The sequence below is a fragment of the Pongo abelii genome, chromosome 2 (genome assembly GCF_028885655.2).
Source record: "Pongo abelii isolate AG06213 chromosome 2, NHGRI_mPonAbe1-v2.0_pri, whole genome shotgun sequence".
Taxonomy (NCBI): domain Eukaryota; kingdom Metazoa; phylum Chordata; class Mammalia; order Primates; family Hominidae; genus Pongo; species Pongo abelii.
This window is the reverse complement of record NC_085928.1, coordinates 158711108-158736034: the sequence shown is the minus strand read 5'-3', so window position 1 is coordinate 158736034 and position 24927 is coordinate 158711108. Positions and strand designations below refer to the sequence as shown.

At 39.8% G+C, this 24927-nt stretch overlaps 1 protein-coding gene across 4 annotated transcripts in view; it reads right to left on the bottom strand.

Moving 5' to 3' along the window:
• Positions 1-24698, bottom strand: part of HPS3 (HPS3 biogenesis of lysosomal organelles complex 2 subunit 1) — a 41535-nt gene extending 16837 nt beyond the window's left edge. For 3 of the 4 annotated variants that reach the window (XR_008523964.2, XR_008523963.2, XM_063722269.1), the window contains exons 1-8: positions 24359-24676; positions 13754-14248; positions 13062-13233; positions 12863-12948; positions 8699-8891; positions 5479-5560; positions 2521-2675; positions 957-1065 (exon numbers count right to left, since the gene is read on the bottom strand). Coding sequence is in view for 2 of the 4 variants with exons in the window: in XM_063722269.1 (XP_063578339.1) it covers positions 957-1065; positions 2521-2675; positions 5479-5560; positions 8699-8891; positions 12863-12948; positions 13062-13233; positions 13754-14248; positions 24359-24575 (1509 nt within the window). In the remaining 2 variants the exon portion in view is untranslated. Of the gene's footprint in view, positions 1-956; positions 1066-2520; positions 2676-5478; positions 5561-8698; positions 8892-12862; positions 12949-13061; positions 13234-13753; positions 14249-24358 lie in introns of all 4 variants that reach the window. The other variant, XM_002814160.5, reaches the window with a different exon arrangement.
• Positions 24699-24927: the final 229 nt, after the last annotated feature.

Sequence of the window (24927 nt, the reverse complement as noted above, 5' to 3'; positions counted from 1 at the left end):
AAAAGAGAGAGAGAGAGAGAAGCAAATAGGGTAAAATGTTGACTGTGGAGAAATCTGTGTGGGGAATGGGAATATATAGAATATTCTTCTTTTTTAAAAAAGAGTCAAAACAGTCAGGGTCTTGCTGTGTCACCCAAGCTGGAGTGCAATGGTACGACCATAGCTCATTGTGGCCTTGAACTCCTGGGCTCAAGCGATCTTCCCATCTTAGCTTCCCAAGTAGCTAGGACTACAGGTATGTGCCACCACAACTGGCTAATTTTTTTATCTTTTGTACAGATGGGATCTCACTATGTTACCCAGGCTAGTCTCGAACTCCTGGCCTCAAGCAACCCACCTGCCTCAGCCTCCCAAGGGGTTGGGAAGAATATACTTATTCTTGCAATTTTTCTGTAAGTTTGAAATTGTTTCAAAATAAAGAGTTAAAATAATTGCCAGGGATGAGTAGGAAGCTGTCACTCTTAGATCAGTAAGGATGCTCCCTCTGGGTCCCTCCCCCCAGGACAATGCTGCAGTAGCTGTGGTGCCCTGGGACAATCTGCTAACATTTCTAAATAAGAAGAGTGGGACAGGGATACATAATCCTAGATTTATTTATTTATTTATTTATTTATTTATTTATTTATTTATTTGTTTATTTGCTCCATTTCTTAGCTATCTTTGCTAGAGTTCAAATTAAGGTCAAAGACTATGTTTAGATTGGCCAATCGATCTTCTTAGGAGAATAGGTATGAATAAGGTAGTCTTATGCTAGTGAAGGGAATTTCTACTGGTTCCTCGGATGTCAGAAGCTGTAACAATGAGGAGGCAGAGAGAGATACACATTCCACTGTCAGACAGAGCCAGGAAGCTGAATGGCTGTGGCATCTTGAATGTATGATAATTAGAATCAATTTCTGATCATTAATTTCACTCTAAATATCTACAAACAAGAATCAGAAGTTTGAAAAGAGTACCATCTCTTTGTACAGTTGCACTGGTGAGATCGTATTCACAATATACAAATTCCACCCAGCCTCAGCTACAGGAGGTATTTTGATTTTAACACTGGTATCTTTTCTAGAACTAAAAGCAAAACAAAGGACAAGAATTTTAAAATGACATCATTAATAAATGGTAGTTGTAAATGGTAAATATTGGATATAAAATAACTATAAAATCATTTTCATTTACTATTTTCTTCAGTGATTAACTGTACACTCTATTTTTATGGAATATTAGTTCACAATACTACATAGGCTAACTGCATTTAATATTGTAATTTTCATGTAATGATAAACCAACTGCTTCCAATTCACTCCGCAAGTATTCTCAAATGAGCAATAAGTTCAAAGAACAGGCAAGTCCCATCAAAAGGAAAAGATCCTTGACTGCAGAAGTCCCTATGCCCAGGCTCTTTTCTGCATTTGACTTTCATGAGTCTAGCATGACCTAAGCCACAAATCTAAGCAGAAGCAACATCATGGCTGCTGAGAATATGATGAAGACACATAAAACTGTTAAGTCTGCTTAAAGCACTATCTTATCTCTTGCTTTCACTATGTGATACATTTTCTTTAGTGTACAATCTTTTAAAATTGTTTATCAAATGAATTTTCAAATGAATTAGAATCTTTAAAAGATCATTTAAAAAATTATACTATTAGAATGTCAAATGTGCAAGACTACAAACTGCTTTTCCTCTCGCCAGAAAGCTTTTAGGATCAGTCAGCTCCAGACCACTCTGTGTACAGTCAAAGTGATCAGTTACCAAAGTCAACCTCTGATTCCTGTTGATGCAACAAAGCGCAGCCACTAACAATTTGAAAAGTAAAAATCTATGTTAAAAATAACCTATGTTTGATATGAAATACACTATATGCTTCACTCCCTGAAGAGATTTCTTTCTTGATTAAATTTTCCTTAGAGAAATTAGATTGCATTCTCTACCACTAAGTAGGAAAACATCAAATAGAAGCATAACTAGTCTGGAATTAAGCATTCTATTCTAAACAATGGGAAAGCAGAAACCTAACAGATAACAAGAGATGAATGTTATCAAAGTACAACTTTATTTTCAGATAGATCAGCACATGTCTATAGATCATAAATGTGCTTTAAGGTAAGACATACATTATTAATTTCTTTCATAATATCAGAAAATAATTTTAGATAAAAATGTAACTACTGAAAGGGTCAAAGAAGAAAGACAGTAAAAAGTCCTGTAGTTTCAATTAGCATTATAGGCTCAGTCTTTCCCATTAATTACACAGAAAAGCATGTCCTTTAACTAATCTAAAACACCTTTGATTTTTACTGAAACTATTTTATAATCCATTTTCTCCTAAAAGTTCCCAGGTCAGTTATAAAGTGTATTACAGAGATTGTTAGAAACTTCTTTTCTTTCTCTGGAAAAAGACCACCATAAAAAAGCCATTTGATCATTCTAAGTTATGATTTGAAAAAAGATAAACACAAAATATACCAGTTACAACTCATTCCAGAAACTGGCAGGAATGCCTGGGGCAAGCGGATGCTTACAGAAGCCTCTTGGGTGACTGTCTTCTCTCTGGAATGGCCTCAGGTTCTGCTTTAGTCAAAAGTATGATGTGGTTTTTAAAGTGACAGATGGCTTTCAAGCCTATGAAAAGCTGTATTCTTAAAGCACAGACATCCATACTAACAGGTGGGCAAGCCTAGTAAAGGAAAATCACACATTTAAGCAAGAAATAAAGGTACATGCACTTCAATCTTCAAAAATCAGTCAGTTTATTTGATAAAATCTCTTCTGCTGCCACCATCCCATACCCACCACCACTAAAAAACAAACAAACAAACAAACAAAAAACCAACCCAAATTCCTATTCTTAACAGAGGAGGTTATTTAAACCTATGTAACCAATAGTGTATTCTATAGAGCTACTCAGCCAACAAACTCAGTTATTGATTGATTGAATAAATGCGGAGAGGGTCCCACAGCTGCAGGAACTTGTGTGTGTGCCCCACAGAGTGGCTCCACAGATACCTCCAGGAGAGGAAGCTGGTACTCTGCCACCCAGGGAAACCCCCACTACTAGCAGGATGGTTGGGGGTACGCCCAAATGGGGTTTTAAGGCAAAACCAGATACTATGAAAGGACATTCTACTGCTTGTAGAGTACATAAAATGGTTTCTTTGCGGATGTGTGTGTGAAAGAAATGCTTGTATGTTCCAATGGCCCCTGACTGTTAGTCTGTTAGGTATGAATAGTGCCTGGAATGGCTGACAGGCTGGGACATGTCAGATAAACTAGAGGAGCCAGCCTTTTGCTCTTGTAAAGGACTATTAATTCAAGTAGAATGAATAAGAAAACTAATGGAAGAGCTCTATTCTGGGAGCTCACAAAATGATGCTGCCAGGACCCTGCCTTCTTGTCCATGCATGCTGTTTTGATTCTGAGGTCATCTTCATTGTTACCTCCATGTAAAAATAGTTAAGGTGGCTTGGTTAGTGCTGAGGAGTCAGAATCTCAGAGGAAAAGGAGACAGACCACAAGCACTTTCAACCAGACTCTTGAGGTTGTGAAACTTTTTTCAGACATCACAGCTCCAAAGCCTGAGTCAGCAGGTGGGCTACACGTGTGCTTGTTTAACTGGTACCTAGGGCTTCAGAACTGGTGGAGTCGCAGGAAAGGAGGAACCATGAGCTGTGATTATGCCTTCCGCCTCCTACCTCCACTGGCCTCAAGGGCAGCACACCTCTACCAGATGCCCACCTCTCCTTATCCCTCCCCTTTGTCTCTTCCTTGTTCCTTCATTCTGCTTTTATAAGACTCTGAAAATACATGGAATTTTTTTTTTCTAAATGTACATTGATCCTACTTCAATCTATTAGGTACTTTAAATTACACCATCACCCCTATATAAGCCTATGTCTTTCTGAGGTTTGAAAATGCAAGGAGGGGAAAGAAGAGGACAAAGAATGGAAGTTTTATTTTTTTAATCTGTTACTTTTCTATTTTTACAAAGAAAATAATACTGATTTTAAAATAATCTCTCAAAAAGGCCATGTGTGTATCTTATACAAACAAAGGCACAGGAAATCTGTGGTTCTGGTTTCCCAAGAGGCTGACAGCAGGCAGTAAGCCTGGTCAGCAACAGAAAAACCACAGGCAGGCCATTAAAAAGGGTCACTAGGAACTCAGAGACCATGCTTTCCATAAAACACTATCATAGGACACAGTTTGGGTGACAGTGACTGTGAAAGTGTATCTCAGACACATTAGGCTCTAAGTCGGGGCTGGCTCATTAAGATAACCATCATTATTGAAGGCTTATTTTTCTGGAAAAACGTATTCCAGTTTCCAGACAGATATAAACCAATTTTTGAAACACAGAGCATGATAATTTGGGAGCTTCTTGCAGCATGTATATTCCTAACAAATATCCAATTCAAATAGCTTATACTTCAGAAGTAAAATAACATAGATCAATATAATGTAAATGATCAGTGTATTTCTGAGAACAGAAATTCAAAGTCAGAAAACACCGAATCTCAACATAATAATGCCTACATTTATTCTGTGGTCAAGAGGCGTTTTTTTTTTTTTAGAAACCAAGCACTTTACTTCTCACTAAAAATGAGATTATTGATCTACCATAACCATTAACTCTTAGATTAAGTACAGAAGGTTATCAAAGGCTTATAAAATATAGAATTACAGGCATAGCTAATAGTATAAATAAATCATTTTAATGCATTGTATTCAATTTTGTGCTCTTAAGTATATTGATTTCTGGACTGTTTTATTAACAGCTCTGTAAAACTGCCACCAATATTTCCATTTAATAAAATACAATTGGGCCAGGCATGGTGGTTCATGCCTGTAATCCCACCATTTTGGGAGTCTGAGGCAGGCAGATCACTTGGGCCCAGAAGTTCAAGACCAGCCTGGGCGACATGGCAAAACCCATCTCTGCAATAATAATAATAATAATAATAATAATAATAATAATAATACAAAAAAAATTAGCAGGGCATGGTGGTGCACACCTGTAGTCCCAGCTACTTGAGGGGCTGAGGTGGCAGGATCACTTGAGTCTGGGAGTTCGAGGCTGCAGTGAGCTATGATTGTGCCACTGTCCTCCAGCCTGGGTGACAGAGCAAGACCCTGCCTCGAAAAAATTAAAAGTTAAAATTAAAAAAATAAAAAATAAAATTGTAGCATACTATAGTTGTGAACTGGTCTCAGTTCACTTTTTATATTCTTTACCAAACTTTAAAAACTAGGCACTAAATCAATTTGGAGTGAAATGTTCGCAAAGCAATCTTAAAAACTGTCAACTAAGCCATGAATCACAAAATCCTCACTATTTTATATCCAAAAGTTCTAATTCAATACATTAGACAACCTTAAGCTCTTTCGTTCTTACCTAGCTTAGGTCTGAGAGCAAATCTACGAGTATTCATGTGCTCCTTTGTGATCTTAAGGTTTCACTGTCTTCATAAGCCAGTTCTTACCTTCAGGGTGGTGTCCATGTACGGGTCCTCCTCACGAGCTGCCGCTGCACTGCACCGCACAGTGAAACACTGCAGGTTGTTACTGAGGAGGAAGACACAGGCTGCTGAGCAAAGTGAGGCCAAGAACCAACATACCCACAGCAGGGAGGGTTTCACAGGCAAACAGGGCAATGGCAGGGGTGGCAGTCAAGTATTTGTCAACTATTGCCAAGTTAAACTTCTTCTCAATAAGAAGAATGCCTCAAAATCCCTGTGGTGTGTTTTTAAAAATATACAACTGGTCCCCATAACACCCCTAGTGAATCACAATCTCTAGGGGCTGAATCTAGACGTGTATATTTCTACAAAACTCCGTATGTGACTCTGATGTGCATCCCTAGTTAGGAACCATGGATCTGGGTCAGTATCTTCATTTTACAGACAAATGATGCCCCCAGTACCTGCCCAAGGTACAGATGGGTGTCTATCAAAACCAAGATTAAAACCCATTTCTTAACTGTTGTTCTTCCTCACCCACCTCATGATGAAATCCATCCTGGATTATGCTGGACAACACAGACTGTGCAAACTCAAATTCAATGGTCGAATTGAAAATGAGAGACCATCTGAAGGCATCTTCAGAATTACCTAGTCCAGCAGCTTGTTTTAAAGATTGGGGCATGAAAGGTTCATGACTGGTCCACCGCCTCTCTGGAGAGTAGAACCAGTTAGATCCCAGGTCTCTTGACCCTGCCTTTTTTTTTTGAGACAGAGTCTCACTCTGTCGCCCAGGCTGGAGTGCAGTGGCACGATCTTGGCTCACTGCAAGCTCCACCTCCCGGGTTCATGCCATTCTCCTGCCTCAGCCTCCCGAGTAGCTGAGACTACAGGTGCCCACCACCACGCCCAGCTAATTTTTTTTTTTTTGTATTTTTAGTAGAGACGGGGTTTCACCGTGTTAGCCAGGGTGGTCTCAATCTCCTGACCTCATGATCCGCCTGTCTCGGCCTCCCAAAATGCTGAGATTACAGGCTTGAGCCACCACGCCTGGCCGAAACCCTGCCTTTTTATCTCTAGAATCTAAAGGTCATTTGTTTTTGTGGTCATAGCTATTCTCATCTGTCCTTCTGGTCCCACTGCAGGTGCTTTTTTGCTTCCCTCTCTCTCAGTTTACTTCCCAAGGTTGCTAACTCTACTCCAGATTTGTAAGTGGTAGTGCTACTGTCCTAGTTATTGTCAGGACTCCAGAGGTCATTTCCTAGAATGTTGCAGAGATAGACAGAGATGGCTGAGGCTGAAGTGGAAGCACCAGCAGATGGAGAGAGGCCTGACTACCTCTTAAACTGTGCTAAGTCTCCTAACCAAAAATATCAAAATGCCTTTTTTTATGAGGACATTTTTTAAAATTTAATATTACTGTTAGGTTTGCTTTAGTCCTTTATTTTTTTATTTTAAAGAGTTCGTTTTTACTTCTCCCACTTTCTAGTTTTTTTAAAAAGGGAGGGAGAAGGAAGGAATAAAAATATCAATTTCTGTCCCGTCATATAATGGAACAGAAATATACATCATTGTGTAGCAATTTCTAAGTTAATTAACTGTTTTTAATGTCAATATTTGAGGGTTGACCTAGATAACAACAACAGATGACAACCAGGCCTCCTACATTCCCATTATCCCATCAGACAAGTCTTTTAACTTTCCCACTGAAGCCTCTCCCATCCATCCTCCCTTCTCCTTTCATTAACACTACCCTGCCTGAATACCACCCCTTAATATCCTTGCCTGAACTATTCCAATAGCTTATTTATCTATGTTCAATCCATCTTCCACAACAGCCACCATTAATTTTCCTAAAGCAATGTTCTGATCATATTACTTTCTCTGGTTAAAACTTTTAAAAAAAGTCCTTAGTTTAATTTTCAAATCCTTGAGCTCTCTTTCAAGCACTGTTTTCACCACCTGTCTACTTTTCAGCGTCTTCATATTTAAAGAACATCACTACACAACACTTTGGACATTGGAAAGAGTAGCTACCTCCACATTGTTCACTTAAGAAACACACTGCCGTTGGCAGCATTTCTCCTTAAGTCAGAAATCAGGTGGAGAAGGGAGTACAACCACTAAGAGTGGATATCAGAATGTCCAGATTGGTTCTATGCAGTTTGGAATCTCCAGCATCTGCCAGAGATTGTGATACTACCACTCAGTGGTGGGGGGATCTCTGTCCTGTGCAATTAATTTTTGGATGTTCCTAAAAACTTGATACAGTTTTTGTTTATAGTCTTCCTTCAATCTATAACGCACATCTCTTTCAATCTTCATCTACCAAAATTCTAGCTAGCTTTCATGCTTCACTTCAAACACAATCAGCTATCCACAACTTCCCCATACAACTTAGCCAGAAGTAATTTCCCCCCTCCCAATGTCAATGGCACTTTCATGAGGTCTTAGGAGATTTTTCGCAAATCTCCTAGTGTCTGTGACTCTTGTATGTCTCTCTAACCTTCTCTTCTATTGCTGCTTTAGAAAGTGGTTGGTGTATCTTATTCACAGTTGCATGGTCAGAGGGCACAAGGAAGTGCCCTGAACATAATCTAAGCTCAAAAAACAGGAAACAGAACCAAAACCATCATATGCTGCTGAGATTAAAAGGAAATGAAATCAAGCTACTGCTTGTGAACCCAGTTTACATGCCAGCATAATAGGGGAAGGCAACTCAACACATCCGCCACCAATTAGCACATGACTTTGGCCAATTCTAACCTCTCTGTAACTACTTCCCTATCTGTGCCAATCAGGGAGAGAATAAGATCATCTCTCTGGCCCCTTCACAGTTCTAAACTACTATAAATAACTCAATTTATACTAGAAAAATATGGTAGCAGTGAGAAAAAAAAATTAGGAAATCTAAAAAGAAACTTAAAGAGACGCCCTGACTGGCTGCATTGACTTTTCATTAAAACTCCCTATGAAAGTCTTCCTTTATGAAGAACCTTATACTTCCTTACAGGGACCCCTATCCAGTCCAGGGAAACAAAACAAAGACAAAACCAGAGTCTAAATCTTTGACATTGAAAAGGCAGGTACGGGTCATCAAAAGACGGACTTACACTGATATGTAACTCATGCATTTATAGTACTCTATGCTAGTTCACACAATTCTCACAGATTTAGGCAGTACCTCAAAAATTTACAAACAAATAAGTGACTCACAGGCCAGCAAGTGACCCTCTAACAGTACCTTGTAATGACGTGCAAAAATTGTGGCGTGAGTACTGCCTGCTGAGACTTCTCAGGATACTGGTAGACTGACATCAATTCAACAGATTTGACAACCATGTAGAGATAGCCCACATGAGGTAAGGAGAAAAAGCAAAAGAGACTCAGCAATTCTTTTTCCTGAGACAAATTTTTTCCATCAGACGTAAGAGAACCTGCATGCAAAAATGAAAGAAATAAAACACCATGAAACCAGTAAATAAAGGGGGAAATAATCATATATTGACTTTGCTATGCAAACTGTATCAGCAGGTAACCGAAGAGTTGCAAAGGGGAAGTTGCTCTTTATACAAGAATGTTGATAAGAAATAAAAAAGGAGTAATATAATTAGAATATCAGCATTGCACAACCCCTACTAAATTAACAGACCTAAGTAATGATCATCAATGGTTGTTAACATCACAAAAAGAGTCCACTGGCAGAGCTCAACACTACTTGTGTTTCAAAATAATAAGAATAATAAACAATCTGAGCAAGCCTGAGTATAGACCAGCAATGTTGATAGAAATATGTGAGCCACATCTGTAATTACTAGATTTCTAGTAATCACATTTTAAAAAGTAAAAAGAAACAAGTAAAATTGTAATGATATTGTATTAACCCAACATATCAAAAATATTATCATTTCAAGAAGCAATAAACACAAAAATTAATATTATATACATTTTCGTACTTAGTCTTCAAAATCTAGTATGTATTTTATACTTATGCCATATCTCAATTCAGACTAGTCATATTTCAAGTGCTTAACAGCAGCATGTGACTAATGGCTACCATACTAAACAGCATAGATTTCCATCTACCAACTCAAATGGAAATACAGTGGACAGAGAAACATGTTAAATGACACGTAAGGATTCAATTAGCAAAATTCAGATTGTTGGAAATTTTACAGTAAAGAGTCTAATTTCTTGTTAAATAAGATGCAAAGAAAAGAGAGGAGGGAAAGCCTAGATATTAAAAGAGCCTTAAAAGACATAGCAATCAATTGCAATGTATGAACTTTATTTGGAATATGATTCAAACAAATGAATTATAGTTTTTTAGTCAATTAGAGAAATGTGAACACTTACTGGATATCTGGTGGTATCAACAAAATTTTTTTTATTCTTATTTTTTGAGACGGAGTCTCACTCTGTCACCCAGGCTGGAGTGCAGTGGCGCAATCTCGGCTCACTGCAACCTCCACCTCCCAGGTTCAAATGATTCTCCTGCCTCAGCCTTCCAAGTAGCTGGGACTACAGGTGCCCGCCACCATGCCTGGCTAATTTTTTTTTTTTTTTTTTTTTTAGTAGAGACGGGGTTCACCATATTGGCCAGGCTGGTCTTGAACTCCCAACCTTGTGATCCACCCACCTCAGCCTCCCAAAGTGCTGGGATTACAGGCGTGAACCACCGCACCCGGCAACAAATTTTTTATAATGTGAAATAGCATTTTGGGTTTAAGTAAAAGAATCCTTTTAGAGACATATGTTGAAATATTTATGAATGAAAAGGTATGAACTCTGGGATGTGCAACAAAATAATGTAGCATGAAGCAACACTGTTGAAGCTGTTTGATGGGTACATGGGGGTTCACTGCCCTATTTTCTATCTACATGTGGCTGTAATTTTTCATAACCAAAGTTGTTTAACAAGTACCCTGACTGACACCCTTGAAGGACACCAATTAATAGCAGAAGTCCAATTCTGTACTCTCCATATTTGGCTGAAAGCCAACTGTCCAGTTTTTCTCTCCCTATTCTTTTTTTATACACATCTGTGCTCTGGCCAAAGAGAACTGCTCACAAATCTCCAAATACACACAATTTTACACCTCATATAATGTTGGTTCCCATTATGTAATATCTTACCAAAATCTCTATCATCCATTAGGGCCCAGCTCAAACACATATCACCCATCCATTCGTCTATTCAGTCAGTATTCATCAGGTACCTACTAAGTGCTGCTGTTCCAGATTCTAGGGATACAACAGTGTTCAAGACAATGTAACTGCTTTCACAGAGCCTTCATTCTAGTGAAGGGGATTGGGATGGAGAGTAAACAAGTAAACTCCAGTGTGAGTAGAGAAGGGATATTTTAAATTGAGAGGTCAGAGAAGTCCTCCGTGATCAGGTTACACTTCAGCTGCGAACCGAATGACTTAAATGCACCAGTCACACAAGGCTAAGAGGAGTACACTCTACGCACAAGAAGAGCAAATAATAGGTCTTAGATAAGCGTGTACGTGGCGTCTCTAAGGAAGAGGGAAAGGCCACTATGGATGAAGAATATAGTAAGCAGGGTGAGAGTGGGACAAGATGGGCTCAGAATTAAGGTCATATACACCATGGAATGGATTTGGAGTTTTTATTCCAAGTGCTATGGGAAGCTCACTGGATCTTTAGCTGACCCTCTAATATGGCTATTGGCCCTGTCTGGTCTCCAGCCCTGTCTCACTGCCGCCCCCTTAGTTTTGCTTCTCTCAGTTTCTCAAATGTGATCCTCCATCTGCCACAGAGCCTTTGCTGCTGCTTCTGCCTGGAAGGCTCTCTTCCCCTCCACTGCACCAACCCAACCCTATTCCCAAGTGAGTCTAATTCGCCCTTCAGATCCTCTTTCTCAGGAAGCCTTCCCTGACCTCAAGATGAGGTCAGGGTCTTTTGTTATAGGCTCTCACAGGGAGGTTTGCCACAGATCACTCATTTCAGGGTACAACTGTGAGTCTGCCGTTATTCAAATGTCATCTTCCCCCACTAGACAATTAGCTCTGTAAGAGCAAGCACTTTCACTCACTGTTAATTCCCTAGTATTCAGCACAATGCTCAACATAGTAGGTACTCAATAAATATTTACTAAAAGAAAGAAAAAATAAATGAAGGTTAGAAAGACATTTAATCAGAATAATATTTGTATCTTTCTCTAGATAACATCTAAAGATGTTAATCAGGCCAGAACTGAGTGCAAGGCCTATTAGTGATTCTCAATCATGGTACCCATTAGACTCTTGGGGAGCTTTTAAAAAATACTAATGCCCAGGCCCTGTAACTGATATCTTGCATGTAGAGCCTGAGTATCAGTATCTTAAAAAGCATTCAGGTAAGCCCATTGTGCGGCAGGGTTGAAAACCACTGCTCTAAATTATTTTCCATTCAGTCCACATTTTTACACCTAATTCACAAGCCAATCATAAGAAGCTTTGCCAAATACCTAGCTAGAACCCAGACACACCTCGGCTCTAACAGGTCTCCAATTTCCTTTTTGGGCCTAGAGGCCATTTCAAAAAGGGAAATGAGTTCAGTCTGTCACACCTTCTCCATGGCTTCTCCTAGCAGGTATGACTTCCCTTTCTAGTGCTCACAGGTATTTGCTAAGGATTTTGGGCCGGGCACAGTGGCTCACACCTGTAATCCCAGCACTTTGGGAGGCCGAGGTGGGTGGATCACCTGAGGTCGGGAGTTCGAGACCAGCCTGACCAACATGAAGAAACCCCATCTCTACTAAAAATACAAAATTAGCTGGGCGTGGTGGGGCATGCCTATAATCCCAGCTACTCAGGAGGCTGAGGCAGGAGAATCACTTGAACCCGGGAGGCAGAGGTTGCAGCGAGCCAAGATCATACCATTGCACTCCAGCCTGGAGAATAAGAGCAAAACTCTGTCTCAAGAAAAAAAAATAATAAATAATAATAAAATAAAGGTCGGGTGCGGTGGCTCATGCCTGTAATCCTAGCACTTTGGGAGGCTGAGACAGGCAGATCACAAGGTCAGGAGATAGAGACCATCCTGCCCAACATGGTGAAACCCCGTCTCTGCTAAAAATACAAAAAAATTTAGCCAGGCGTGATGGCGGGCACCTGTAGTCCCAGCTACTTGGGAGGCTGAGGCAGGAGAATCACTTGAACCCAAGAAGCAGAAGTTGCAGTGAGCCGAGATCGCACCACTGCACTCCAGACTGGCAATAGAGTGAGATTCAGTCTCAAAAAAAAAAAAAAAAAAAAAAAAAACTTTGTTAAAGGGCCACAAGGAGACTCCAGTGGAAGAACCAAACCACCAAACCTATTACCCACATGGGTCTTCACTTCCAGCCCAGACAGAGCATTTTCACCTTGCTGCACCATCACACTCCTGCACTGTCATGCTTACCAGTCTGGTAAATGGGCAGCAGTTGGAGGGAATGTAGCTTGATGTCATCAGACAAGACATAGGACGAAATATCAGGAGCAAAACGTCTGTGGGTTTAAAAGGACAGAGAAAAGGAAAAATATAACTTCCATGTACTTTAAGCAGGCATATATACATAAAATGCCGGTTAAAAAAAAAAAAAAAAAAAGCACTATAATACCTATAGAGCAGGTGCTGAAAGTGGGAATATTTTCTTTTTTCATCAGCTAATCCCGTAGACTCCAGTGTAACAGATAATCCAGACTGTTCACTTTTTTCACCAAGAAGTTCCAGGGGCTTCTGGCAGATGACAAAATCATCGGACTCAAGCTGTGAAATTTCATTACTGATGCCTTAAAAAATAAAATGTAACAGCCTGCTCAAATGAAAATTAGATTTTACAACATCCTTTCACCAATTAAATAGACATATAGTAATTTTATTTATTTATAATATGCACACATTTACAAGGCACTATGGTTGTGAAAAGACTTAGCGCTTGCTCATTTAATCTCCACAACTGATAAAGTACAACAGGGTAGGTATTATCATCCCCATTTTACACATGAAGATATTGAAACTCAGAGATGGTATTATTAACCCAAGGTCATTCAACTAGTAACTCTGAGGACTAGGACTAGAAGCCCCTCATTGAGCAGTGGTTGTTCCATTACTTCTACTGATAAATGTATTCACATGCTACAGAGTAAAATATGGACAGCCAGATCATAAACCCAAATCCCATGAAATAGGAATAACTAAATCTATAAATAACATGGCCGGGCACCATATATACCACAGACCTTCAGACTGCCAAAGGTGAAAGTTTTCTATATTCCTAAAACAAGAAAGCAAGTCAAATTCATTATTTACCTTCTTCTGTCCGTCTCATTCGATTGTTGGTCTTATGTGGATGGTGGTGAACTCTCTCTCCATTTTTAGGGCCTGACTCCAGTTTTACGATTAAGACTTCTAAGTCTGACATGACAGCAACATATCCAACACAAAAAGAAATCTCAACAGGAGTGATATTATCTATGTGTATAATTAAAGAACGTTCAAAGTCCAATAGTGAGAATTCCTCATTAATGATCTGGTACTTCAAACTAAATAAGACTAATTTATTTGTGCAGCCAACGAGAAGGTCTCCTTTCACAGGGCAACAGGAAATGCACAAGGGGGCCTCTGAAAGCGGCATTTCAATAATGTACATCTGGTCTCTGAAGGTTTTGCTGAAGGGTGCCTCCACATTATGCCCAATCATTCGGATACACACACGAGAGTTTTCAGTCCTTTTATTTCTCCAGTTCACATAAGCACGTAGAAATGTAGCTTTGTTTTTCTCTTCAATTGCTACCAAATAATCTCCTGAGAAGGAATGAAGATTATACTGAGAATTTGTAATTAGAAATACAACCACCTCCCTTGCTGACATGAGTACTATTAATGAATTCTAACACAAATGGTCAAATTAAAAACTGAATAGGATAAAACCCTAAGTAACAAAATCTTAGGTGTATTTTTAACTGACATTAGGCTTTGAGGTTCTGAAACGCAATCTCTCCCATCTGAGTGTCTTAAGACAACCTATTAATTGTCCACGTAACATACAGAAAGTTCATATAAAGAATAAAATGTAAAATTAAGTTATTACTGTAGCTCTAAATCTGCAGTTCTAACAAAGCTCTACTGACACAGAATTCACTACTAGGGTGACACCAAAATTAGGTATACATTAAGGAATTCTCAGATTAGCAGAACTTATACTTCAAACCCTCTCCTTCCCACAAGTCACAAGTCTGAGAAACAGGATAAAGTTGGAAATAGCAAAGAAAATACAAATCCAAGTTAATTTTCTCTAAATTGTTGATTGTGTAAGTTTTAACTTATAAACACATATTGGTTGTGGGAAGTCAAAATGGTAAAGTGGTAAAGAGATGCAAAATGAAAAGCATAATGATCTCCCCTTTGAGGACCCAATGTTAACACACAGCCTGGTATGTGCCTTTCAACACCTTTCTCTCATATAAACAGAGATCACAGAGCGATATTTTGTCTTTTTTAAAAACAAACAAAAACTAAAATGTAATTATATTAAATATATTTAACAATCTGCAACTTTTTAAAATTATTAATAAATCTCTCCCTCCAGGCTGATACATGGATATCTAACATCCTTTTCAATATGTTCAACATCCCGTATGTACATACATATGCATAATTTATTCAATAATTCCCTTACTGATAAGCATTCAAATATATTTCCAAGGTTTTTTGCCACTATGCTTCATAGTAATACATAGGCTTATATCTATATATTTATTTACTGGGGGATTTATTTTAACGGTACAGATTCCCAAAAGTGAGATATGTTGGGCATGAGCATTTTAAATTTCAATATTGCCCAATTACTATCAATTAGATAATAGAAATTCATGTTACCAGCAGCACAACTTAAACACACCTGTTTCCCCACATCCTCACTAGCGCTGACTCTACACAATGAGAGAAACATGGACTCTCATGGCTATTATAATTTACATTTCCTAGACCTTTTTAAAAAGCTGGCCATCTTTTCCTATGTTTATCAGCCATGTATAGTTTCTCTTCTGCATGATGTCCAATTTTTATTAAGTTGTTCATTTGTTTTTCTTATCATGACACTGTAGCTCTCTACTTAAAAGGGATATAAACCTTTTGTCGTCTATAAATAGTAAATGGTTTTAGAGTCTGTTTTCTGATTTTGACTTTGCTGATGGCATCTTTTACCATACCCTTTTTATTTAGAGTATAATATATGTATCTTTTCCTCTTTGCCTTCTGAGTTCCCATCCATGTTCTCCAAATTACATAAATATGCTCCTATATTTTCTTCTATTTTAGTGGAGGTTTAGAAAATATACATTTTTAATCTTTAGAATTTTGTGGGTAAAGAAGGAGATAAGTCAGAGGATCTAATTCCACTTCTTCCAAATGTAGACTCTATTATATTAACACTGTTAAGCAAACTGGCCCTTTTCCAATGAACTGAAATTGAAATGCTGCCATTGTACAGCATTGTACATCATAAGTACATTGACTTCCCATGTACTTATGAGGCAAGCAAGCAGGTGCTGCCCCTTTCTGCAGACATTCACTGGGCTGACCAGGCTCCCTCCTCCAAAATGATCCTGCCTTCTACAGGTAGCAAGCTTTCTCCTGATGATGGTTCTTTTTATGCCACAGAGATGGAGCCTGAACCTGTTGTTTCCCTGGAGATTGTAGAATGCCTAGAGAACCTGCAGGTGCCCTAAGTTTGTTCACTTTTCTGGGGAAGCAGTTTGGACAGAGTTGGGATGAAGTTGAGGCCTCCATCTTCCTAAAATTCCCCCAGTAAATAATTTTTTTTATTGTAGTACAATATACACAACATAAAATGTACATTTTCACCATTTTTAAGTCTACAGATCAGTGGCACTGGTATCTTCTCATTGCTATGCAACCATCACTACCATCCATCTCTATAACTAACTTTTTCATCTACTAAAAAACTCTGCACTGATTAAACAATAATTCCCTATTCCTCCCTCTCCCCAGGGCGAGACCACCATTATACTATCTCTATGAATCTGACTACTCTAGGTACCTCATGTAAATTGAACCATATAGTATTTTTCCTTTTGTATCAGGCTTGTATCACTTAGCATAACTTCTCCAAGATTTATCCAGGTTGTGGCATGCATCAGAATTTCATTAAGGCCAAATAATACTCTATTGTATGTTCATACAATATATTTTATTTACTCGTTTACTTGTCAATGGATCCTTGGACTGTTTCCACCTTTTGACTCTTGTGAATAATTTTGCTACAAACATTGGTGTGCATGTATACATTCAAGTCCCTGCTTTCAATTATTTTGGGTATACACCCAGAAGTGGAATTGCTGGATCATATGGTAATTCTATGTTTAATGTTTTGAGAAACTGCCATATTGTTTTCCACATAGGCTGTGTCATTTTACATTCCTACCAACAACGTATAAGGGTTCCAATTTCTCCACATTCTCCCCAACACATGTTAATTTCTGTTTTTTTAATAACAGGCATCCTAATGGGTGTGAGGTGCTATCTCACTGTGGTTTGGATTTGCATTTCCCTAATTATCAGTGATGTTGAGCATCTTTTCTTATGTTTTTTGCCGTTTATGTATTTTCTTCTTTGGAGAAATGTCTATTCAAGTCCTTAGCCCATTTTTTAATCAAGTTTTTTTGGTTGTTGTTGAGTTGTAAGAGTTCTTTATTGTATATATTCTAGATATTAATCCCTTATGAGATATATGATTTGGAAATATTTTCTCCCATTCCATGTTGTCTTTTCAATCTGTTGATGAGTCATTTGATATACAACAGTCATTAATTTTGATAAAGTCCAGTTTATCTATTTTGATTCTGTTGCCTATACTTTTGGTATCATACTCAATTTAGTAAATAAATTTTAAAACTAAGAATATTTAATTACAATAAAACCTTTTTATTCATATACCTATAAATACATGCTCATTTCATCTATAAAATTCATATATTAACTAATGTTTATAGTATGCAAATTACAGATAGTGTCCATGTTGTGTTGTGTGCTTTCAGATTAATGACCTGGTCTTTAAATGATGATCCAGCACTTGCTAAATGTGCCTACCTGACAATCCTTATGATCAGAGCTTTAGAGTTCCTTCAATTAATTCTCACAACAGCCCTTCAAGATATAAACCTCCCTCCTCATTTTATACATCAGGAATCTGAAGCACAGACAAGCAAAGTAACTTGTCCAGGGCAACACAACGAACAAATTAGGAAACTGGGACTCAAACCTAGATCTGGTTAGCTCAAAAGTTTATGTTCTTTGCCCAATAATGCTGTTTCCCCAACTGATAGAAAGGAAATACAAGTCTATAGGAGTCTGTGGAGGCTATAACCCTTTACAACAGAAGGGAACTAAATTTTTTAAGCTTTATGTGTGCAGTGCCTCATTTTACCTTTTTAAAATTTAAGTGTCTTGCTCTGTTGCCCAAGTTGTCTTGGCTCACTGCAACCTCCATCTCCCGGACTCAAATGATCCTTCCACCTCAGCCTCTCAAATAGCTGGAACTACAGGTGTGAGCCACCACACTTAGCTAATTTGTGTGTGTGTATATATATATGTATATGTGTATTTACATATAATATATATAATGTGTGTGTATACACACACACACACACACACACACACATATACATAGAAACAGGGTTTCACTATGTAGCCCAGGCTCAGCTTGTCTTTATTAAGTACATTGAAAAATCATTCTCATTTTTACTCTTGAGCTTAGAGTTACTGATTTTTAAAAATAAGTAAACTTTCCCTTTTATGTAGCAAGATCACAAACATGGCTAACAGTAATACCAGATCAAAGATTGTACTCCTATGACAAAATTGAATCACAAGGCAGAAATAATTTATAAGGCATCTAAATATGTTTTATGACTTCAGGAAAACTGAGAGAAAGTAGGGCTTGTGGGAGGGGTAGATGGGCTGGGGCTGGTTTAGCACACTTGTGCTAATGGCCAGGCAATTACAGCCTTGTGGTCTGCGTCCTCCATGCCCCACCACCCCTAGACAGCCCATAAACAAGTGTCTACCACCAAAGGTCCCCACACAGCACTCGATCCTCGCCACCAGGTCTTTCTCTTTCAGGAGGGGGGAGTTCTCAGGTCTCCCCTCTTCTTTGCTTTACACACTGTATTAGTCCATTTTCACATTACTGCTACAAGCAAATACCTGAGACTGGGTAATAAAGAAAAAAAGTTTAATTGACTCACAGTTCCGCATGGCTGGGGGGACCTCAGAAAACTTATAATCATGGTGGAAGGCACCTCTTCACAGGGCGGCAGGACAGAAATTAAGTGTGGGTAGGGGAAATGCCAGACACTTAAAAACCATCAGATCTCGAGAGCTCACTCACTATCATGAGAACAGCATAGGGGAAACTGCCCCCATGATCCAATTACCTCCACCTGGTCCCGCCCTTGAAACGTGGGGGTTATGGGGATTACAATTCAAGATGAGATTTTAGGTGAGGACACAGACAAACCGTATCATACACAAAGCCTAAATTTATTTTCCCTTACTGATGACGATGTCAGAGGCCCCCATCCTTCAAAATTTCTACCTACTTTCTCCCTAACACCCCCAAATTTTATTTTAAAAACTTTCAGCTAATTTGAGATTTTTTTAACCTGAAAATGTTTTCTGCTTGAGTAGAGACCTGAAAAGCATTTTTAGTAAATATAGATGGCTGATGTAAGATTCTTTCCATTTTTGATGAGGAGACTTGCTACAGAGAAAAACACTGGGCATTGAGCCGGAAGCCTCATGTCCCAGTTATTGTGAATGGAAGGAAGGGGCCAAAAGGGAAAAGCTGTGAAGTGGAAAACAAGTTATCTGGATACCATCATAGCCAGAGTCAGCCCTACTTATGTTCATTTATGGGTGGATTAATAGGACCTGTAGCCAGGGGTTGAAGTTCAAGCTGTGGACTGAAACTTACCCTTGAGCTACATGACCCGTGACGCTAATTCCATCCCACATGACTCTTGAACCTGCTTTAAGGCAGCCAACTGGATTATAAAAACATCTTTATTGTTCAAGGCCTCGTTAATGAGGTTACAATGCTACTCATGGCCTCCTACAGCCAGTACTGCTCTAGGTCAGTGGTTCTCAATCCTGATTAAATATCTGACTCACCCCAATGCTGGCCTCACTCCAGGGAAACTACTACTGTATCTCTGAGGGTTTGGCCCAGGCATAGAGATTTTTAAAAACTCCCCAAGTGATTCGTATGCATAGGTAGCGGCCATCCAAGGATCCGACAGGTAAGAAAGCTAGAAGTATACATAATACCTGCCACTCCAAATTCTAAAATAAACATCCACTTGGAAGAATGAAGTAAATCATGTAAACATATTATCTGTCTGTACGTATGCCTGTCTGTCCCTGTCTTTCTTTCTCTCTCTCTCACACACACACATATAAAAGTTGAAAGTGGTGAGTTTGTTACTCAATAGAACTCTTGAAAGTCAGAACTCTTATGCCTTAAAAGGAGTGACGTAGAGAAAACTACCAATACTGTAACAGGTATGACCATTAAAGACAGATTTTATAAGAAATACCAAAATGGAATATTCCTGCTGAAAGGGAACTTCAAGAGTTAATGAGAGGTTTTCAAACAGGTCCGCGGCCCAGTGCAGGCCCCCGCTGATGTTGTCATTAGGCAAAAACAAAAACAAAAAAACCAATGACAGCAGAGTAAATTGTTCACAAAGCTAAAGATATCCAATGTTTGATGCTAAGTGTTTTTTCTTTTATAAATAATGACAGTAAATAGTAAGGCTTTTCATTTTTTTTTAAAAAACACAGGCATATCCCAGAGATATTGGAGGATTGCTTCCAGACCACTGCAATAAAGCAAATAATGCAATAAAAAGAGTCACATAAATGTTTTGGTTTCCCAGTGCATAAAAAAGTTATGTTTGTACTAGATTATAGTCTATTAGGTGTGAAATTGCATTATACCTAGAACACAACAACAACAACAAAAAAAAACAAAAAACAAAGCAATGTACATACCTTAACTAAAAATACTTCATTGCTAAAAAAAAATGCTAACGATCATCCAAGCCTTTAACGAGACATATCTTTTCGCTGGTGAAGGGTCTTGCCCTGATGCTGATGGCTGCTGACTGATCAGGGTGGTGGTCACTGGAGGCTGGGGTGGCTATGGCAAATCCTTAAAATAAGACAACAATGGGCTGGGTGCAGTGGCTCACACCTGTAATGCCAGCACTTTGGGAAGCCAAGGCGAGTGGATCACCTGAAGTCGGGAGTTTGAGACCAGCCTGACCAACCATGGAGAAACCCCATCTCTACTAAAAATACAAAATTCGCCACAAGTGGTGGCGCATGCCTGTAATCCCAGCTACTCGGGAGGCTGAGGCTGGGAATTGCTTAAACCTGGGAGGTGGAGGTTGTGGTAAGCCGAGATCACGCCATTGCACTCCAGCCTGGGCAACAAGAGTGAAGCTCTGTCTCAAAAAAATAAAAAATAAAATAAAAAAATAAAACAATTAAGTTTGCTCCATCAATTGACTCTTCCTTTCACAAAAGATTTCTCTGGAGCATGCAAAGCTATTTGATAGCATTTTACCCACAGCAGAACTTCAAAATTGGAGTTAATCTTTTCAAATCTTGTCACTGCTTTATCAACTAAGTTTATGGAATATTCTAAATCTTCGTTGTCGTTTCAACAATGTTCACAGCATCTTCAATAGAAACAGATTCCATCTCAAGAAACCACTTTCTTTGTTCATCCATGAGAAGCAACTCCTCATCCATTCAAGTTTGATCATAAGATTGCAGGAATTCCAACACATCTTCAGGCTCCACTTCTAATTCTAGCTTTCTTGCTATTTCCACTACATCTACTGTTATTTCATCCACCTGTCTTGAGCCCCTCAAAGTCATCCATGAGGGTTGGAATCAACTAGTTCCAAACTCCTGTTAATGTTGGTATCTGATCTCCTTCCATGAACCCTGAATGTTTTTAATGGCATCTAGAAAGGGTGAATTCTTTCCAGATGATTTTCAATTTATTTTGTCCAGATCCATCAGAAGAATCACTATATGTGGCAGTTATAGCCTTACCAAATGTATTTCTTTAATAATGAGACTTGAAAGTCAAAATTACTACTTGATCCATGGGCTGCAGAATGAATGCTGTGTTAGCAGGCATAAAAACAACATCAATCTCCTTCTACATCTCCATCAGAGGTCTTGAGGGACTAGGTGCATTGTCAATGTGCAGTAATCTTTTGAAAAGACTATTCTTTTCTGAGCAGTAGATCAAAATGGTGGGCTTAAAATATTCAGTAAACAATGTTGTAACAACTGTGCTGTCACCCAGGCTTTTTTCATTTCTAAAGCACAGGCAGAGTAGATTTAGCATAATTTTTAAAAGGGCCCTATGATTTTCAGAATGGTAAATGAGAACTGGCCTCAATTTAGTCACCAGCTGCATCACCCCCTAACAAGGGTCAGCCTGTTCTTTGAAGCCAGGCATTATCTTCTCCTCTCTAGCCAAGAAAGTCCTAGACGGCATCTTCTTCCAATTTAAGACTGTTTTGTCTACACTGAAAAAAATCTGTTGTTTAGCACAGCTGCCTCCACAAACTCATCTTAGCTATATCTTCTGGACTTACGGATAACTTGCTGCAGATTCTACATCATCACTTGCTGCTTCACCTTGCACTTTTATATTATGGAGACAGCTTCTTCCCTTAAACCTCATGAGCTGAACTCTGCTAGCTTTAAACTTTTCTGCTGCTGCTTCCTCACCTCTCTCAGCATTCACAGAATTGAACAGAAGGCCTTGCTCTGTATTAAGCCTGGGCTTAAGGGAGTATTTTGGCTGGCTTGATCTTCTACCTAGAGCAAAGTTTTTTTCCCATCAGCAATAAGGCTTTCTAATCATTTGTGTTCACTGGAGTAACACTTTTAATTTCAAGAACTTTTCCTTTGCAGTCACAACTTGGCTAAGTGGTCCAAGAGGCCTACCGTGCAGCCTATCTCAGCTTCTGACATGCCTGCCTTCCTCACTAAGCTTAATCATTTCTAGCTTTTAAAGTGAGAGACATCCAAGTGTCACTTGAACACTTAGAAGACATTGTAGGGTTATTAATTGGCCTGATTTCAATATTGTTGTGTCTCAGGGACTAGGGCAGCCCGAGGAGGCAGAGACGATCAGAGCAGTAATCAGAACACATACAACACATATCAATTAAGTTCACCATCTCACATGGGCACAGTTCATGGCACCCCAAAACTATTACAATAGTAACATCAAAGATCGCTGATCACCATAACAGATATAATAATTATGATAAAGTTTGAAATAGTGCCAAGAATTATCAAAATCTGACTCCAGACATGTAGTGAGCACATGCAGTGTGAAAAATGGAACTGGTAGATTTGCTCCACACAGGGTTGCCACAAACTTTCAACTGGGGAAAAAAAAAACACGTAGTATCTGCAAAGTACAACAAAGTGAAATGCAAAAAAAAACAAGGTATGCCTGTATATGTCTTTACTTGACAAAATAAGCAGTCAGATGCTATGTATGGTAACCCCATAGTTTTTAATTGAGCCACAAAATCCCAGGGTCCGGATATCACTGATGTATTTATTCAACTTTTTTTTTTTTTTTAAACATAAACTCAGACCCTAAGGTTTCTATAAACTCACACCGAACCAGCTGCGGGTTAGGGATTAGAGAGAGATCTCCAATCTTCCAGGTTCAAGTTCTCCACTTCATTAATACCATAGCCACCAGCTTTTGCACCGTAAATACTGAACTTCACACCCATCTTGTAAAGTATCATTCAAAGGTAAGTGTATTAAAGGAATTCTATGGTAAATTATTCTGTAATCTAAAAGGGATCTAGTTTTAAATGTTGGATTTTTCTAAAATACGATTCACCCACACAGTATTTCCTTGGTATTGCTTCACATTTCTGGTGGGAAAGAGTAACGGCTGCTCTTACAACTGTTTTGTTTTGGTTTGTTTTGAGACGGAGTCTCACTCTGTCGCCTAAACTGGAATGCAACGGGGCAATCTCCACTCACTGCAACCTCCGCCTCCCCGGTTCAAGAGATTCTCCTGCCTCAGCCTCCCAAGTAGCTGGGACTACAGGGGCCCACCACCACGTCCGGCTAATTTTTGTATTTTCATTACAGACGGGGTTTCACTAAATTGACCAGGCTGGTCTCAAACTCCTGACCTCGTGATCCGCCCGCCTCAGCCTCCCAAAGTGTTGGGATTACAGGCGTGAGCCACTGCGCCCGGCCACAGTTGTTTAAGAGAAGAGAGGGGGGCAGTCTAAGACCTGAGTTCCACTTACACACATTTAAAAATCAACACATAATGTGAGCTTTCAAAAACCGACCGGAAGTGGATGGAGGTACAGATGTGAAAGAACTGCCAAGAGGTGGAATGATTGTTAAAGCTGGGAGTACTTGGAGGTTCCAGGATACAGTACTAGTCTCCTTATTCCTACTTGTTTTTTTGGTAAGTCTGTGAAATCTGATGCACTGAAGAGTTTTTTGTTATTGTTTGCTTAAGTATCCGAGATGAGTGGAATCCAGCCAGAGGCCTTTCTGAAGAAAACCAAGACGAAGAGATGTCAGCGTCCTCCGCTCCGACAGAAGCAAGCTCATACCTATGCTTGCCCCGACAACCGCATAGCTCAATGCGACTTCAAGCAATCAGCGGCCAGACCCAGGGAAACCATCTGGCAAATTCCGGGAAGCAAGAAGTCCCCTCCCCAGCTAGAGCTGCAGCCCAGACGCTCGGTCCGCTAGCTAGGAAGCCTCAAGCTGGGCCCCAGGCGGCCCCTGGCTCTCCAGATTACTCACCAGCCTCGCTGTAGGCCAGGCGCAACACCCGGCCCAGCGTGGAGAAGGCGCACCGTGGCTGGCACAGCTCCTGGCCGGCCACCGCGAACGCCTCCACCTTGCAGCCCGCCGCCACGAAAAGCGCGTCACGCCCCCCGCCGCAGAACCGGTCCGGCTCCAGCTTGCAGGGCACCACCTGCTGCGACCCGAACGGGTGCAGGTTGTACAGCTGCACCATCCCGACGTCTGGCTGCGGGATAGCACAGCCTGCCCGCCCTGCAGGGCCCCGGGAGACCCCGCGCTGACCGCTAAGGTAGGACCACTTCCGCGAGCAAGCCAGTGACGCCGGGTCACGTGAACGCCAGCCGGCCCCGCCCGCGGCTCCGCTAGTTAAAGAGGCCGCCGCGGGGCGTGGCAGGCGCTGGGAAAGCGGTCACGCCAGCCCGGGCAGCCCGCGCTCTCGCGCTGCAGGGCTTTCGGTCTCTGCAACTCGGGGCTAAACACTCTGAAGAGTTGCTTTAAAATAATGGAAATTCTAGAATAGTTTAGCTGGAAAGAGCAACGCCTTGAACGTGCTTGGCAAAAAGATA